Source organism: Trachypithecus francoisi, unplaced genomic scaffold, assembly GCF_009764315.1.
Source record: "Trachypithecus francoisi isolate TF-2019V2 unplaced genomic scaffold, Tfra_2.0 Lachesis_group15, whole genome shotgun sequence".
NCBI lineage: Eukaryota > Metazoa > Chordata > Mammalia > Primates > Cercopithecidae > Trachypithecus > Trachypithecus francoisi.
Window position 1 is genome coordinate 107312457 of NW_022681460.1, and position 18028 is coordinate 107330484.

The 18028-nt window shown below is 38.4% G+C and overlaps 1 protein-coding gene across 9 annotated transcripts in view; it reads right to left on the reverse strand.

The window, feature by feature from the left end:
• Positions 1–18028, reverse strand: part of RBFOX1 (RNA binding fox-1 homolog 1) — a 2535170-nt gene that overhangs the window by 25187 nt on the left and 2491955 nt on the right. For 6 of the 9 annotated variants that reach the window (XM_033235808.1, XM_033235804.1, XM_033235807.1 and 3 more), the window contains one exon: positions 9749–9813. In XM_033235808.1, the coding sequence (XP_033091699.1) occupies positions 9749–9813 (65 nt within the window). Of the gene's footprint in view, positions 1–9748; positions 9814–14942; positions 14986–18028 lie in introns of all 9 variants that reach the window. The other 3 variants (XM_033235802.1, XM_033235805.1, XM_033235801.1) reach the window with 1 other exon arrangement.

Sequence of the window (18028 nt, forward strand, 5' to 3'; positions counted from 1 at the left end):
TTGAGTGTCAACTAGCTCAATGTTAGCCTGCCCAAATTATCTCATGTAGTAAGTAGACTCACAGAGATTCAGGACCCAGGTGTAAATCTCAATCTGTAATCATATTCTGCATATCAACGGCAATGATTTGCTAGTGCATGTCTATATCACAGTAGGTGCAATGAGAATGAATAAAAGATCCTGTTTGAAATCTTGACACAGTTGCCTACAAGTCCTGGAATGCCAAGCAAGGCACAAGTTCCCAGAGGGTTAGTGTTACAATGTGTCTTAGATATTGTCTAGACTAAAAATATCCTTGCACTTTTAAATGCATTTAATTTAATGTACTTGCTACTGCCTCTATATATTCACTGCAAATACTAGCATACATTCCAAAATATGTCAATCTGAATCCAAATTATTGGTAACATTTGCACCACCTCTTTCAGTTTATAATGTTCACCTTCTTCATCGCTTTCTGATTCTAATTAGAACCATGCTTTCCACTTAGCATAGGAAAAAAACTGAGGGTCAGTAAAGGTAAATCGGATGGAACTTTTTCAGGTAGTTCTTTATATTAGTGTGAAATCTATGCAATTAATGGCATGATGTTGGCATAAATGTTTCTATCCATGAATCTTTTGGGGTAAAGAATTAATTGTGGCCTTAGGACAGGAGAGGGGGAAGAAGTCACAATGGAATTGACATTGAGGGATGCTCAACTGTTGATAGCCCTTTCTCATGGAAGAAGGGAGAGTAGAGAGACAATGGCAATAAATCAGTAATTTACAAAGATACATCCTCTTATCTCTTGCAAGGTTTGTGATGGGACAACCCTCTGTCAACATTATTTATGGCATATCGGGGTAGAATAGAGGCTTGTTCTCTAAAGCGGGGCTTCTCAAACTTCACACCAGTCATTCTGGAATCTTGAAAGTGCATGTTCTGGTTCAGCAGGGCTGGGGTGGGGTTTGGGATTCTACATTCTCACAGGCTCCTGGTGAGGCCAATGGTGTTGGTCTGAAAACTAGACTTTATAAGGCAAGGCTCTGTGGGCTTTTTAGATGATCCACTCAAATCTTGAAATTTCAAAACAGAACAAGTTAAACCTCCTTTCCCCCCATTTGTTCATTTTCTAAGTTTGGGAGACATAAATGGAAGAAAACAAAAATAGTGGGGGAAATGATCATTCTGAAAAAGCAGGGAAGCTGGTATTGTCCAGGAAGAATTACTAAAGTACTTCCACTCCCCCACTGCCTGGGCTCATATTCTGTTTGGTAGTAGTCATCCACAAACACTCTAACAAAGCAGAAATGGTGGAAAAAACAAGTTCTTCGTCTCTTAATACATTCTAAAATTTTAAATTACAAAATTGAAACCATGAAAGACAAGAATTGAAAGGATGCTAGAAGCATCTAACAATGACTTTTTTTTTTTTCTTTAAATTCCAGGTCCCCCAGACTCGTGAGAACCACTGATTTAGCTTATCAGATGTGGGGCTTATTTCTATAATCTCATGCCAAAGCATTTCAATCTAAATGATTGGGATAATTACGAGAAGAGTATTTGGCTTTGATTATGTTTCAGCTTTCAGAAAACTGTTAATCGGTTTGAACAGTCACACATCATAATGCAGCAAGAATTAGCTTGGAAAAAAAGAAAAGTGACCAGTTACTCCTTATATTCTCCCTAGTTTGTGCTCCACAGACTCCCATCCCCTCAAATTCAGATGGTGGCCCCTAAACTAAATGTTTTGTATGTTAATTAAATATGAAATTCATTATAGTTGTGAGGAGTGCCTAATTCCAGAGGAACCAAGCATTTTGATTTACACCAAGGAAGAAATAAGTCATTTCTGTCCAGTGACTGTTTACATGCATGTACTACACACAAATGTGGAAATAAACCACATTGAAATAGAAATCGATTCTTCTGCAAAAGAATTTCAACTTGTGATAAGTACAGCGTCAGAACTTGCTTTGATAACTTTAAAGGAAATATTAGACACTTTTAGAGAAAAATTTCATCTTATTTTGAAAGAAATGATAGTATATGACCATCTCTAGTATACTACCTACGGACAAAAAAAAAAAAAAACCCAAACAAAAAACAAAGTGGAGGGGTTTAATTTTTATTGCTATGTCCACAAATGCTTCATGAGCTAAGATTCTATGTTCTGCTTTACCGGATTACTGTCTTCCAGAATGTAAGTTTGTTTTAGCAATAGAAATGGCTCATTCACAGAGCTTTGCGTGTATATTCTCAACAGACCTACACCTAGAAAGCATTAGGCTTTCCCAACCTGCCTCTAAAACCCTTCACAGCCGAAGGACCCTGATGCTGCTACTGAAAAGATAGGCTTTGTTTTGTGTGTGTGTGTGTGTGTGTGTGTGTGTGTGTGTGTGTGCAGCCTATCAAGTCAATGATCTGCAACCTAAAGTGTGTAATTAGGCCATGACATGACCAAAGGAGTTGTTACACCTTGTCTTGTCACTGGCAAAAGTGTCTACCCACGTGGCTGTGACAGCTATGCTCTGTTGGGCTTGGAAATTCCTTTTATCTCTCCCCAACTCCTTGTTGGTCCAGTCTGTTGGCTATTATAGCATTGGTTCTTTTTTTAAACTGATGCAATTACCTATTCATCCAAGAGTGCATAACAGTTGTTATGAAGCCATTATAGATTATGGACAAAAGGCAATTAGTTCTTGAGAGAGAAAATGGAACACTTTTTCTTGTAACGTGTGTGTGTGTGATTTCTATAAACTAAGAGAAACTCAGGAAATATATCCATCAGTTACAGCCATATTACTGCTCAGTACTGAGAGCTCAGCATCCATAAACTCAATTTTAAAAAACTACAGTGACTCTACTATCAAAAGCTGAGACGTAACTTCCCTTCCTCACTATTTCAGAGCCATCTCCATACTTATCAAATGAAATCAGTGACAGTCTACAGAGCAGATCAGGAGAAAATAGAATTATCTTAGCTATCCTAATTTTTTGGAGAATACACAGTCAAAATCACTAAGAGGAGTAATGTTTTATATATATATGTATAGATATATGAATGATCTGTCTCGTGTGTGTGTGTATATATATATATAAAACAGATATATATATATAAAACAGATATATATATATAAACAGATATATATATATATAAAACAGATATATATATAACAGATATATATATATATAAAACAGATATATATATATATAACAGATATATATATATAACAGATATATATATATATATATATAACAGATATATATATAAAACAGATATATATATATAACAGATATATATATATATATATATATATATGGCAGAAAGATGGTCCCTTCCTTGCTTCCTTCCCTCTTGACATTCATCCACCCACCTATGTATCGATTTACCTCCATCTATCCACCTACCCACCCATCTATGTATGTGTATGCATGGATATATGTATCTCTGTCACTTAAATAATTTTTAAATAAGACTAAATAAAATAGGGAGTCTAGCATAAAGTTGTCAATGTTTATTTCGCCAAAGGTGGTTGCCAGGCCTTGAACTGGCCTTGGGAGATACTGCTTTCAATACGGCACTATAATAAGATCTTGATCTCTCCTTACCACACATCACGAAGAATAAGAACAAGGGCTGCTACTGCTGTTGAGCTGTTCAGCTGTGTGTGTGTGTGTGTGTAGATAGATTTATATCTCACAGGTATTAAGATACTTATCTGGCATATGTGCTTTGTAATAGGAATCTCACAGGTATAAGTGTGTGTTTCTATTAGCCTAAAGCTGGCTAGGACAATTGGTTTCACTTTTTCTTCCTGAGGAGCGCCTGAATCACCAAAATCCCCAAAAAACAACATGAAATGGATCTGTTAGGAAAGTAAACTTTAAATGAACAAGATAAAAGGTGTGTATATACATGTAGATATGTATACATGCACACATGCTCAACCTGGAGTTCTAACTAAAACCTGGACATGCTTTTCTAGACACAGACGCACAAAAGGATAGAAATAAAGGCCTAAGTGACTCATTTCTGGTACATTCAAAATAAAAGACTAAAAAGAAACTAAAACCAAGAACACCTTCTTCAAAGCACCATCAAAAATGGCACAGAGGTAGGACTTCAGCTTACTGACATGTATTGATTCCACAGCCTAGATTCAAACTCGGAAGTGGCTTCTCCCTGCCTCTGGGTCTGTATCCCAGCTAGGAAGATGGCATGGGAAACTCGCCCATCCCTTCTGAACCTCCACCTCTCAGTTCCTTGTTGATCTGAGAATACCATCTCCGGCATGGCCATGTTTTACAATGCTCTCACTATATTTTTCAAACAGATTTCTCAAAGAAGACTGCAAATGTAAATAAAATGATAGGAAGTCCAGCATAAAGTTGCCAATGTTTATTTTGCCAAGTAAGAACATGAAAAACAAAATGGGATGTCTAAAACTAAAACTACCATTTGCTATTGTTCTAATTTTATAAATAAAATCTATTTTAACAGCAGTGAGAAGGAAGAATGGATTCAGCCTATTTCCCAGAAAAGAGGGTTGACAACCATATTACATGGTCAGTGTTCTTCTGTCTTGATAAACCAGCAAATGTGCCATCACAGGTGGTTGCCAGGCCCTGAACTGGCCTTGGGAGATACTGCTTTCAATACGGCACTAGAATAAGATCTTGAGATCTCTCCTTGCCACACATGATGAAGAATAAGAACAAGGGCTGCTACTGCTGTTTAGCTAGAAATATTTTCAATCCTAATCAAACTTGGTTCAGATAACAGAACTGGGGAAAGCAAAACAAGTAACCCCTTTGCTTTGTATGTCTACTTTCATTAAGGGTTTCAAATTATCCACAGGTTCAACTTTCTGTATTCCAACCCACGGCCAAAAAAAAAGGTGAAAACAATGTCCATATAACATCTCTTTAAAAAATTAACCTTCCTACAGAAATAAGTCCCTAAATGGTAAATTACATTTTCTATTCAGGATGCTCATACACTTTATATGCTGACAATCCCTTAAATTTTAGCATATATGATCAGATAAGGACTCCAAATAAAATGGAATATCATTGTAAATGTACTTATTTGTCTATTTTCATGACAGCATTTCTCTCCTATTTAATCTGAGGCCAGAAAATAAAAAGTTCTAAAATAGAGGGAGTAGCCTGCACTAATGGAAATAAACTCAAATCCCTTTCACTTTTTTAGTTCAGCTTGAAGTAAGATTGTACACAAGGATTTAGTCCTATTTTCTGCATTTAGCTTATGATGAAATATTAGAGGGCAGAAAGATGGTCCTTTCCTTGCCTCCTTCCCTTTTTCCATTCATCCCCCCACCTCTATTGCTTTATCTCCATCTATCCATCTACCCATCCTTCCACCCATCTATGTATGTGTATGTATATGGATGGATGTATGTATCTATTTGTCACTTAAATAATTTTTAAATAAGTCTAAATCCTGTGTGAACCCCAAAATATGCCTACTTATCCTAACTAGGTTCTAAGAAACACAAATCTGTCTCAAACCACCTTTTATTCATAGGTTATAAATGTCATATTTAACTTACATTTTTTCTAGCATGTAGTTTGTGACCCCTTGAAATTAACAAGCCCTGGTCTCTTTGCATTAAGCTTTACCTGAATACACTTACGAGTCCCTTGTGAGGTCCCAAGGCACAAGTGAGTGTGTGTGTGTACATGTGTGTATGCAGACAGCGAGATAACATGGCATTTTACTTGGATTGCTGTTAAGTTGAGCTATATAAAATTTACATTGATGTAGGTATATATTTCATACATATTACAATAGAGCCAATGTGTCATTTTTGTCACACACAAGGAGCAATTTCTATCTCTACATTAGCAGTGAAACTTTAAGGTCTCAAAAACCAAAGAGGTATCCATTAAAACAGAATTATGTTGCTTGCAGTCTTTTCCTCAGTTTAGAGATACCTGTGTGGCCTGGTGCTACAATTATATGTCAAAAGCTTCTTAGCTTTCATGTATCTTTACAAGAAATGCATATTTTATGTGGAAGCAATGGCCTCTGGTAACTATCAGTGTAACCGGATTGTGATGAAATTTCAGTGAAAAACTCTGTATTGCTTTAGTCTCTAGGCAGTCTGCATCTAACTTTCTGCCCTGATGTGGAGGGACGTTTTCATGCACTTATCATTAGGAAATGTTAGAGTGTTAGCAAGCAGGACAAGCATGACAAATGTCTGTCTGGGGAGATAACATTTTCATCAAAGCTATGTACACATCATATTTTCCCAAATATTTGTGGCACAGTTGATCAAACAGGGAATCTTACCCCCATCGCCCCCCTCCCCGCGACCCCGGCCCCCAACCTCCCAGTTTGGCTGCTTCAAGATGCAACAACAACGAAGTCATAATACACAAACCACGAGCCAATCAATAAAGAGAAGCCTGCCCCCAGGCTTAATTCAAGCAAGCCATTCATCAAGCTGATGTGATGGACCTGTCCAATCCAGAACGTATCACAGACACATCAGCAACACCAAGTGGCATGCAATGACCAGATGACCAAAGACCCCTCTGCCATGCTTCAATTGGTTCAAGCTCAGAAAATGTTCTCCTTTGAGAGTTCAGACAGTTGGCTTTGCATAAATCAAAGTGAGGTTAGAAATAAAGATTTGGTGAGGTCAAGTGCTTACCAAATGTTTCCTAAATGCCAAGAAAAGATGTTCACCTGTTCCCACTAAATTTGTCAATGAGACTATAAAATTACCTAGTCCAGTCAGGTATTTTCCTTTTGGGGAAATCTCTGCCCACACCAGATGGTCTTCATTCTGGAGGTCAACATTCAGAGACTCTCAGGTTGCTCGGAGATGATCAGCATGTGATCATTTAACCAAGAAGATGATGGGCAGGGAGTTGCAAGGTCCCCATGAAGGACTTGCTAGACAGTCCTGAGGTTACTGCAGTTCAATATTTCTCAAAGGTCCCTGAATCTTTAATTTGATGAGGGCTTAATTTGTGCTGATAAAAGGTAAAATCCTACCAACTGGGGACATCAAACTTCTTTTGCTTTCAAGACGTCCGAAGAATGAGTCTCATGATTACAGGGAAAGATTGTTGCTGTGACTCTTTTGATCAATTGACAACCAGAGAGCATTACCAAAACATTCTCAATGCCTGCTGATTTTACTTCCTATTTTTGAAGTTTTTTTGTTAAGTTTTTCTTTATCTTGCCTGTCTTCTACAGAAGAGGAACCTTAAGAATCTATCACTACTGATTCTATGCTGTGATGATATAAAAATAACTGGTTACACGATTGCTACTTCTGAGAGAAATTCTAGGTACTTGACATCTTTAATCTAGATTCAAAAGCTATTCTGATAATTTCACATTTTCCCTAAAAGTGTCTTCTATAAAAAGGTATTCCTTCTCAATATCCATTTATTAAAGGTAAAAGGAGGTAGCACCATTTAATAGACACTTTAAAAATTCAGAAATACAACTTTAAACATTGCTTTCTGTCCATGTACGTATTAATGAATTTACTTCAAGGAGTAATTCTATATGTGGCAACTGTCTTGCTTATGACAAAGTTAAATAGGGATAGCTATCAATTTCCAGAGCAACCAAGATGAGCAAATGTGCAAATTTATCTAATGAACAAACAGAGGCCAATTATATGCACAACAGAATAGTTGGTTTCTTCAGCTGAAACTATGGTACTAAAGTTGGAATTGCAGTTATTAAAGATTTACCAATCCAAGAACAAGGGCGATCTTTCAGTGGGACATGTTGCCAGTGAGAAATCTGAATAATATCAAAATAACAGATTTTACACATACGGTGTTCCAAAATGTAGAAATTTTAAAATGTTTAGATGAACGCAAGTAGAGTTGGCCAGAATCTCAGATAATTCTAATAGTATCATATGTTGTTTATTTTTTAAATGTCTAGACCAGCCTTATTGAAGAAGGCAATTTAAATTATATATTAATTATTTTTTTTTCAACTTGGGGGTAGATGCACTTATACTGAAAAGGAAGATAATCAAATCCGTTTAAGATTCTTATACAGCAGGTTAAAGTTACTATGATTATAATGATATGCAAAGTGGGTGTTTGAGAATGTAGCATCTAGAGATATTTTCATAAAAAATAATTAAGGCTTGCAGCTGAACCACATTGCAATTGATACTTTCTGAATCTTCAGTGCAGAATTTAATAACGTTAGATCTTTTCATTTGTAGAATGACCTTGAGTATTTCAAGATTGTCATCGTTTTTATTAGCCTTTTTGACCCTCCTCTACTTTTCTAATTCAGTGTCAGTGTGTTGAAGATAACAACTTACACGAAACACATTTTGCATCTTGGCAACTGATTACTGGGTAAATGTATAATTTATTCATTGAGAACCTTGTCTTGACAATTGTCTGGATTTCTCTGCAAGGCCCCCTACAGCCTTGAGAACTTGTTATGGCTGCTTATAAGAAAATACCTGCATAGAACCAGACAACAGATCTCAACTCCATCTTGCCCAAAGAGCCATTTGTTACAAGTGTATGCATGGGGCTTTCAAAGTGCCGCTTTTAGGATTCAGGGATTTATTCTGCTTTCTTATATTGTAAGAATTCTGTAGCTACAATTAGCTAACAGCACATCTCGTGAGAAATGGAATGGAACTGCAGAGAAAGCACACCACAGCAAACCGAGGTAGGAACTACATCACAACAGGCCGCGTAGGAGCACCAGAGTTGCCGACACTTCCCATTCATGAGTCAAATACATCGCCTGCTTACCTGTCTGACCCAGCATGCCCCAGCCACACATGCAAATTGTTATCATTGTTTTATTCATGAAACGTATTTTTAAAATAAAGGACTCATTACCAAAATAAGCACCCTCAATGACATTTGTGCATGCAGAGCATCTGAACATTCACATTTATGTCCTCAGAAAACAGAGCCAAGGAGTTGCATTCAAGATGAAAACACACACTTTTCTTTTCAAGGCAACCATACAAAAGTAGCTACGGCTTGCTGTTTCAGGAACCAACTCATCTGTTAAGCCTGGGTAATAGAAACACCTCATTTCCGCCCCACCCGCCCAGCAAACCTGCCCATCCATTCTGACTTCTGCATTTCTCAAACACAGTGGGTTCCTTCCACTGCCTGTCTTAACATGGGGTGTGCATTACAAATAAAAGTTGACTTCTGTTTGTAGGATTGGACACAGGGCATTGCCAGAAAGAATGAATCTCCTTATGAATGCCAGGGACACTCTCCCTCTCCTTTATTTCAAATTGTAAAAATGCAATGGAAGGAATAATTGATTCAGTAGAAGACCTTGTAAAAAGGGAAATAAGGCACTTGAAATTGAAAAACCTTGTAGGATCATGGTCTGTTTTTCTTCCTATGAGTTAGATGGAATCACAGTCTTACATAGACGACCATAAGAAGGTTGTACAGAGTGTGTGTGTGTGTGTGTATGTGTATGTGAGTAAGCTGTGTTGTCACAGGAATTAAGAGATGTTAACTACACAGGGACCAAGACTATCATTTTCTTTGTGTCTTAGCAGAGAAAGTAGTTTAGAATGGGTTGAAGTACTTGCCCTCTGTCTACGGGGCCTTGAGTTCACGTTTACCATGGGACCTAACTTTTGGGGTGCTACCTCCCCCAGCAGTCATGCAGTTTCACCAAGACCATACAAGAATCTCCTCTCCCATCAACTAAGTTAATTTCCAAGTAGTTGTCAAGCACGAGAAGAATGACCCTTACCTGTCACTGTAGGCAGCGGCAGTGGCAGGGGTAGGCTGGGCGTAGCGGTATGCAGCATAACCACCCTAAAACACAAGGAGAAATGTGAGTCAGGAATGCAGCAGAGCCCACTGCAGGGACGCCCAGTGGCAAGACCACACCAGAACAGCAGTTACCCAAATCTACTGAGCTAAAGTTGAGGTTAATGAAAGCTTAGTATCAAAGCAAAAGTACAAAAACACCCTGGAGAAACAAGGGGTGGAACATCAACCTCAGCTGGATGTTAAAGGTTAGCGGTCGTAAGCATATCCCAAAGAAGAGCCTAGAGGCCTTTGGAAGAAAATGTACCTAAATGTTAATGGTGATTGTCTTGGGGTGGGGAGGATTATGGGGGATTATTTAAACACTCTTTATACTTTGCTGAACTTTCCAGATTTTCAAAATTGATTCTGCTTTACCTTTATCAGATAGTAACTTAAATTTTATTCAAACAATTCTTATTTTCTTATAAAAGTTAGGTAAACGCGCTCCTTTTATATTTATTAAATCACCCTTTGAAAGTTTATTAGTAATCTCTTACCTATCTGGTTGTTTAACCACTAATGTTATTGAAGACTGTCTTTAGCTGTCTAAATGTTACACAATTATTATAAAAATGACTGAACATTTCTTTTTGGTCAAAGATACCACATGGTTATATATCATGCTGCTTCAGATGGAGAATTTGGTGTGGAAAATATGATAGTCTTCTAATTGGTAAATAAAATCATTAACAGAAAAAGTCTGAAAAGAAATTAACATTTAATTGTATGTACCAGTAATTGCAATTCTTCAATTAAGCAAAGAGGACAAGCAAATAGGCATATTCAAAAGGAATTGTGTTCAGTGAAGCATTGATGATCAAACTGTGAAAATAAGAGCTTCTTGCTCAGTGGACCGCAATGATACATCAACCAGTGTACAATGATCTCAGCACAATTAAACAGAATCCAGTGTCCACTGATAACACAGGACTATACAGGTTCTAATTAGAACACCCAGTCCCATAATCCTCTGAGGTAAGCGTTCTCACCATCACCATAAAGGAGTGACTCAGGACAAAGTGTAGTGTGTGAGAAGGTATGTAACAGCAGAATCATGACAGGGAAAGTTAACTTCATGGCATTTGGCCTCATGAAACTAAGTAATACGATAAGACATAGATGAAGCAGGGAAGCTACAAAAAGCCTCTTTCAAGATGTAGGTACACTGGTCTCAATTTCTTTCTGCCGCCTCCTGGCACAGTTAACTTTCAGAGTAAATATGCTATCATTTACATAGCAATTCAAAGAAACAAGTTTATCTTTTAAAGTTTATTATTTGGATTGGTCCTGGAGAAGACACACCTAAAACATCGTGACACATAATAATTTACAAAGTTTATTTTATTTTATTTTTATTTTAAAGCTTCCCTTACAAAGATAATGGAAATTAACCGCAACAAAAAAGGTCTTAGCCAGATGCCACCTGGTGCTCTAAATACTATGTTCTCCAGTTAGGAATGGGGAACTCATTAAATGTGCTGACGAGTTACAAAACCAAAGCAGTTATGACAGCACTGAGTTCAACAAACAGTGATAGACTAAAGAGAAATCGGGTCACCAGGTTTTTGGAGCCATTTTTCTATATAGCTTGTTTATCTTCTTGGCTTTCATGATGTGTACAGAAAGATACAGGTGTGCAGATACATACATTAAACTTAATGAGGTAGGGAGGGGCTAGAATTGGCTAGCTGATTTCTAGGAGACATCAGCTTGCAACAGGCTTAAAGTTTTGAGTAGAGAGAAAAAGTGTATGTGGTATGTGCGTGTTTCTGTCTGGAACAAGAAGAAGTATTTGCAGCACTCGGATGCCATGTCAATCATGAGTTGGTGACTGAATTTGGTCCCACCAAAGATGTCTAGTAACATCCTATTTGCAAGCCTCTTGGTTTGAACTTTGCATATCCTCCACCTTCTGCCTTAGTTTCAGTCAATGGAAGAAGGTAGCAAGTCGGATAAATGGGAAGAATTGCTGCAGTGCAAACTAAAATGAACTACACTGACTAGCACGTTATGTATAGCAGAAACATCAAATGCAGGTGTGTACACCTGGGATTCCTCTGCACAGCAAATGTGGTCATCTGCAAAGGTTTCAAAATGACCTCTACTGTTTGCATATGACTTGGCCAGTTAAAGAAAATGTGTGTTTCTATACAAGACGGGCACAAGTCGTCCATGTTCTGACATGTGTCTTTATTATCTAGAAATTTGCTTGTGAGTGTTCCTGATTGAAGGGTCAAGATCACAGTGTTCTTAAGTCTCCAGAGCCAGTGGAGAGATTTTTGACCTTGATCAGTGGTTTCATTGCTGTCGAGTAGACCACTTGGAGATGAATGTTCTATATCTGTGCTGTCCAGCAGAGTAGCTACTTTTAGTAAATGACTACTGAACTCTTGAAAGGTAACTAGTGCAATGAACTGATTTTTTAAATTTACTTTTCAGTTAATTTGAATTTAAATGTAAATAGCCACATGGGGACTGGTGGCTAAAGGATTGGACAATACCAGTCTAAATGATCCCTGAAACATGTAATTAGGGAAAAGGGGATAAGATGGTTTTATCTCTCCATCTTTACTGCATAGCCTTCCTTTGCTACTTTTCTTCTGTATGCAATTCATACTAGGGAAATAAGAGTTGTGTATTAACTCAGTATATGTGTGCATACACTGTAAAATATAAATTGCTTTACATACAAAAAATACAAATTGCTTTAATTTGCCAACAGGTGACTGGCATCAATTTTATTGCTCTGTACTTTGCACCCCACTGAGCATAGCCAGAACTTCTTCTAGGTTCCATGGTGATGTCTGTAAAAGGAACACTCACTTTCAATAGCCGTCACCAGACCATGTTCATGTTGAACCTGGTCTTCTGAGATCATATGACAAAAATGTGTCATTGACAAGTGATTTTTTCCCACCACCAAACCAAAGGAACAAGGCATGATAAGTACGAAATAGTTCTACACTCCCCATTCCTGAAACATTTATTTCTCCACATCATGGGTAGCAAAATATAACTGTAATCTTATATAATAATTTCAAGTTACTATTGTGGATCTTCTTGCCATCACCACCAAATGAGTGAGGCCACCAGAGTAACCCACTGGAGTGGAGTGAGAACTTTCCTTTGTTGGCAAAACCTCTAGACGTCCCTCGAGGTAGTTACCCATTAAGCACCTCAAGTGACGCTCCAATAAAGCATTTTATTTTCTTACTACACTAGAGATGGGGTCTCACTGTGTAGTCTAGGCTGCTCTCAAACTCCTGGGACCAAGCGATCGTCCCAATTCAGCCTCCCAAAGTTCTGCGAGTACAGGTGTAGGCCACTGTGCCCAACTAATAAAGCATTTTTAAAATTAGGCTTGTGGGGAATCGTGGAAAGGAAAGTTTCCACAACCAAACCAGTTTGGCAGATGCGCAGTTAAATTAAACTGGTTACTCTGTTTGTGGAACTCCTTGGGACAATATTCATGAACATTGTGGGACCTCCAACGCATCTCAGAGAAGGAGGCTTAAAGATTTCACTTTAGAGCATACTTTTGAAAAGAAATTGTTCTACTGGACAAATAGTGAGTTCTGGGATGGGAAACCTGTATGTGCTAGGGGGGACGTGGGCATCGGTAGGACTGTAACATGTACGTGTTACGCATACTTCCTTCAACTGGAGTGCATAGGAAAGTAATCAGCTTAACCGGGGTAAAGGCTCCCTTTATTACCAAAATATCCAAGGGTCAAGTCTCAAAACAGGTGTGCTGGTATATACACATACAACTTAAATCTTATTTACTGTAATACTTACAAGAACATTTTAAAATGAAACACTTCCTAATTTACCTATATTATATGTTCACTTTTTTTTTTTTTTTTTTTTTTTGAGACAGTCTTCTCTGTCCCCTAGGCTGGAGTGCAGTGGTGCAATCTTGGCTCACGATAACCTCTGCCTCCCGGGTTCAAGCGATTTCCCGAGTAGTTGGGATGGCAGGCACGTGCCACCACGCCTGGCTAACTTTTGTATTTTTAGTAGAGATGGGGTTTTTACATGTACGCCAGGCTGGTCTTGAACCCCTGGCCTCAAGCAATCTGCCTGCCTTGGTCTCCCAAAATACGGGGATTACAGGTGTGAGCCATCACACCTGGCCACGTTCATCTATTTTTGAAGGGTGGCATTCAGAGGTCCAGTTCTCTTGAAATGTGACAGTGAAAGTTCATCTCGGGAATTTTAACCATATTACCCTTTACTAGGTCAAAGTACCTCTTTCTCACATTCAGGTTTTAATTAAAACTCAATCAATTCTCATGATTTACAAAAAGTACTTTCTTAATTCACTCTTAATACTGAAGAAAAAAGGGAATTGCCACGATAGGGAAAGTAATGTCCTAAAACTCTCACTGATCATCCTCAGTTTGACATTCATCCTATTTGACAGTTTCAATGTGGGTAATAGACCAAATTTGGAGAGACTAGGCCAGTCATATTCCAACAAATATGTTGACTTTTTTTCTTCCTACAAATTTATTCAGTTGGTGGTTGCTTCAACAGTGAGAAATAGGTTTAAAAGCTATAACAATAGGTGTGAAATAAATTTCTGATCAGCTCTACTAAGACCAGGGAGGGTTATGTTAGATGTCAGGTATGCTGGCTCTTAATGCTGCATATGAGATTCTCGATTTAACTTCATTCCAGTTCACTCTGGGAACCTACTAAAAAATTACCTAAACAATTGGTTCAATCAGAACCGTGAATTTTTTTCATTGGATGTATACTGATTGAGTCCAGCATACCTTTTAAGCTAAAAAAAAAAAAAAAAAAAAAAACCCAGCCAAGCTAGACCACCACTTGACACACTCAGGATCTAACAAAGCTCATGGCCAAGGCCAGCTAACATCAGTCATGGAAACAGCACCCATATTTGGAAGAAACAGCCACAACACACTCAGCGGATATATTGATAGATATGGGGATAGCCACCTCTATTCTAGGAGATTTCATATTAAAACTGGAAAATTCAGTTAAGTCTTTTTCCTCCTCTGTTAGAGAACAATTCCCCTCCCAAGAATTATCTTGTTAGTAAGGATTTCACAGCAAACCCACAATCATAGTGATGAGTTTCTCCACCAGTCGAGATTTCATACCTGCAGCAATTTATTGCCATACACAGGCTCTTGATACACTACTCTATAAGGAAACAGAAATGTAATGTTTTCAATGCAAAAATGAAATAAATAAAAGAGAATGCATAAGTCAGACAAATTCCAGAGCAATTCATTTACAAGTTTGCTTCTCCCTTATTTCACCAAGACTTAGGACTGACCCACCAAGCTGAAAGGGGCACTGGGCCTGGATAAACATTTTTTGTTGCAAATCTCTGCAATGGAGAGTATCAAGGTGGAGATGGGGATCAAACCACTTCGTGTTATAACTTGTGTTTATTTCTAAAGAAGAAAAAGATAATTTCATGGCTTCTTGCCTCTTAAAGCATATTCCAACAGTCCAAATTAACTATTTCAAATTTATCTCTTTAACTCATGATTGGAATTTTCTGGAATATCTAAGGATTTAACACGAATGTCCTAATTTTTGAAGTACTTAAGAAAATAGCACAGTAGCAACCGTAACTGCATAAACGTCTTTAGTTGTTAATTTCAACTAACAGCAAAATTGCAGTTCATGAATTCATGAATTGCATTGAAGCTACGATAGCTACTTTTAATACTTTCAGACTAGAGAACTGTGAGTATATGTGAGTGTGTGTCTATGTGTGTAAACTAGTAATAATATACATAGCTTCAAAATGCTATGATTTCATACACATCTAGCACCGGCAAGGAAGGTCTCTGTAGAATCCTTGTACAGACTAGGATGCAGTTTTTGGAGGTAAGAGTTAGTCATGGGCAAAACTAATCTTCCATGTGAGTGGTCACAGATTGAAATAAAATTCTCCAGTTCCAGGGCAGACACTGAGATGGCTGAACATTTGAAGAGACGGAGGGACATACCCTCTAAAGGCGTGCGTGTACTTTTTCCTACATAGCCTCCAGATAGCCTGCCTTTCCTTTCCAGTTTAAATTTACTTGTGTTAAAAGTCAAAGTTTGTGGAGCTACGCCTGACAACATTCTTCTTCTTCTCTTTCTCTGCTAGTTCACTGCTTATTTGTATATTTCTACTACAAATATTATTCTCAGTGGCCTGCCCACCCCATTATGCTCACTTCTCTCCCTCTTCCTTTCCTGTCTTTCACTGTAGTTTTCAAATGTTGCTCACCTGGAGCAATGACTTGGGTTTGTGGGCTCAGGGCTTAAGCATTAAACTCAGCAGTCAAATCATGTGGGCTCAAGGCCCAGTGTCAGTGAACATTTATGGACAAATTATTTTCTCTTTTCTGGGAAAAAAAAAAGTTTCCTGTTAGCCATGCGTGGTGGCTGACACCTGTAATCCTAGCACTTTGGGAGGCCAAGGCAGGTGGATCACTTTGAGGTCAGGAGTTCGAGTCCAGTCTGGTCAACATGGTGAAACCCCATCTCTACTAAGAATCCAAAAATTAGCCAGGTGTCATGGTGCATGCGTGTAGTCTTAGCTATCTGGGAGGCTGTGGCAGGAGAATTACTTGAACCCAGGAGGCAGAGGTTGCAGTGAGCTGAGATCATGCCACTGCACTCCAGCCTGGGTGATACAGGGAGGCTCTGTCTCCAAAAAAAGTCTTTCTGGAACAACAAAAAATAGAGGAAAGATGCCTTGTTTCAAGGGCTGTGGTGAGGAGAGATGAGGTAATACAGGTAAAACATTCAGCATCTTGTCTCTCCCATTGCAAACACAGCATTTGCCTGATTTCTTGGTGGACTGAGGTCTCCACTATGGTGACTGGGGATGGCAAGCCAAATGCCAATCCTCGGCCACCTCACACTGAAAACAAGTTCTTAGGAAGAAAGACTAGGGGTTTTTACTTAAAGAATTCCTACTTTCCAGCTTTACATGTTCCCAAAGTTACACTTCCCATTCCTGAGTTTAAACATCAGGGAAATGAGGATATCTCTTTGTTTTAAAACATATGGGTGGCAGAGTGACATGAATTCAGAAATAATTGTGTTTAGCCATGGTGTTAACCAGAAACTTGTTATACAGAATTTACGAATGGTGTAAAAATGCACTAGAATCTCAAGACACATTTGCTAGGCGGCCTTCATGGTGACGTCTAATGTCAGGATGCTTAGGATGTTCTTAACAAAAAGGAACATGGTCAACATTTATAATCTATATCGTCTCACTCTCTCTCTCTGCTCTTCCCATTGTCAAACACCCCACTATGTTACTCCAGTTTCTATCCATTTGTCAATTCTTTTTAACAGTTCATTACAATTTCTTTCTCTCCCTCTTTTCATTTGTAATACTAATGATTATCTTTTGATCAAATACTATGTTCTTTGATCTCTGCCTGAGAAGGTCAACCAACAAATGTCTTGGTTCACTTAAGCAATGCTTGTTTTCCATTCCCTGGTTAACTTCTGGCCTCAACATCTATAGTTTCAGGGGTCAGGTGTGGTGGTTGACACCTGTAATCCCAGCAGTTTTAGGAGTCGAAGGCAGGTGGATCTCTAGAGGTCAGGAGTTTGAGACCAGCCTGGCCAACATGGGAAACCCCATCTCTACTAAAATACATGGATTAGCTGAGCGTGGTGGCAGGTGCCTTGTAATCGCAGTTAGGAGGCTGAGGCTGGAGAGTCGCTTGAGCCCTGTAGCCAGAGGTTGTAGTGAGCTGACATCATGCTACTGCACTCCAGCCTGGGCGACAGAGTGAGATTACACCTCCAAAACAAAAAACAAAAAAAACAAAAAAAAACCCTATAGCTTCACTTCCAAATATGAGTTGACTCTAGGTCTAATAACTTTAGTCCTTGCATTGCCACTCTGTCTGTATAACCTCTACTATTTAGTTTGCTTAACTTGATACATTTTTTAATTAAAACGAATTTATGTAAAGGTACATCACTAAGCAGTAATAGTGAACTGGTAGATTTGATACGTTTCATTATGAAACTGAAATTCCTATCTTTTTATACAAAAGTGTGTGTGTGTGTGTGTGTGTGTGTATTGTGTTGTGATCTCAGGTAGAAGAGACTCAGATAAAGATCATTCCTATTCTCCTTTCTCAGACAACTCCCACGTCCTCTCTGATGAGTAGCCAACCACACTGTGCCTGAACCTCTCCACTGTGGCTAGAGG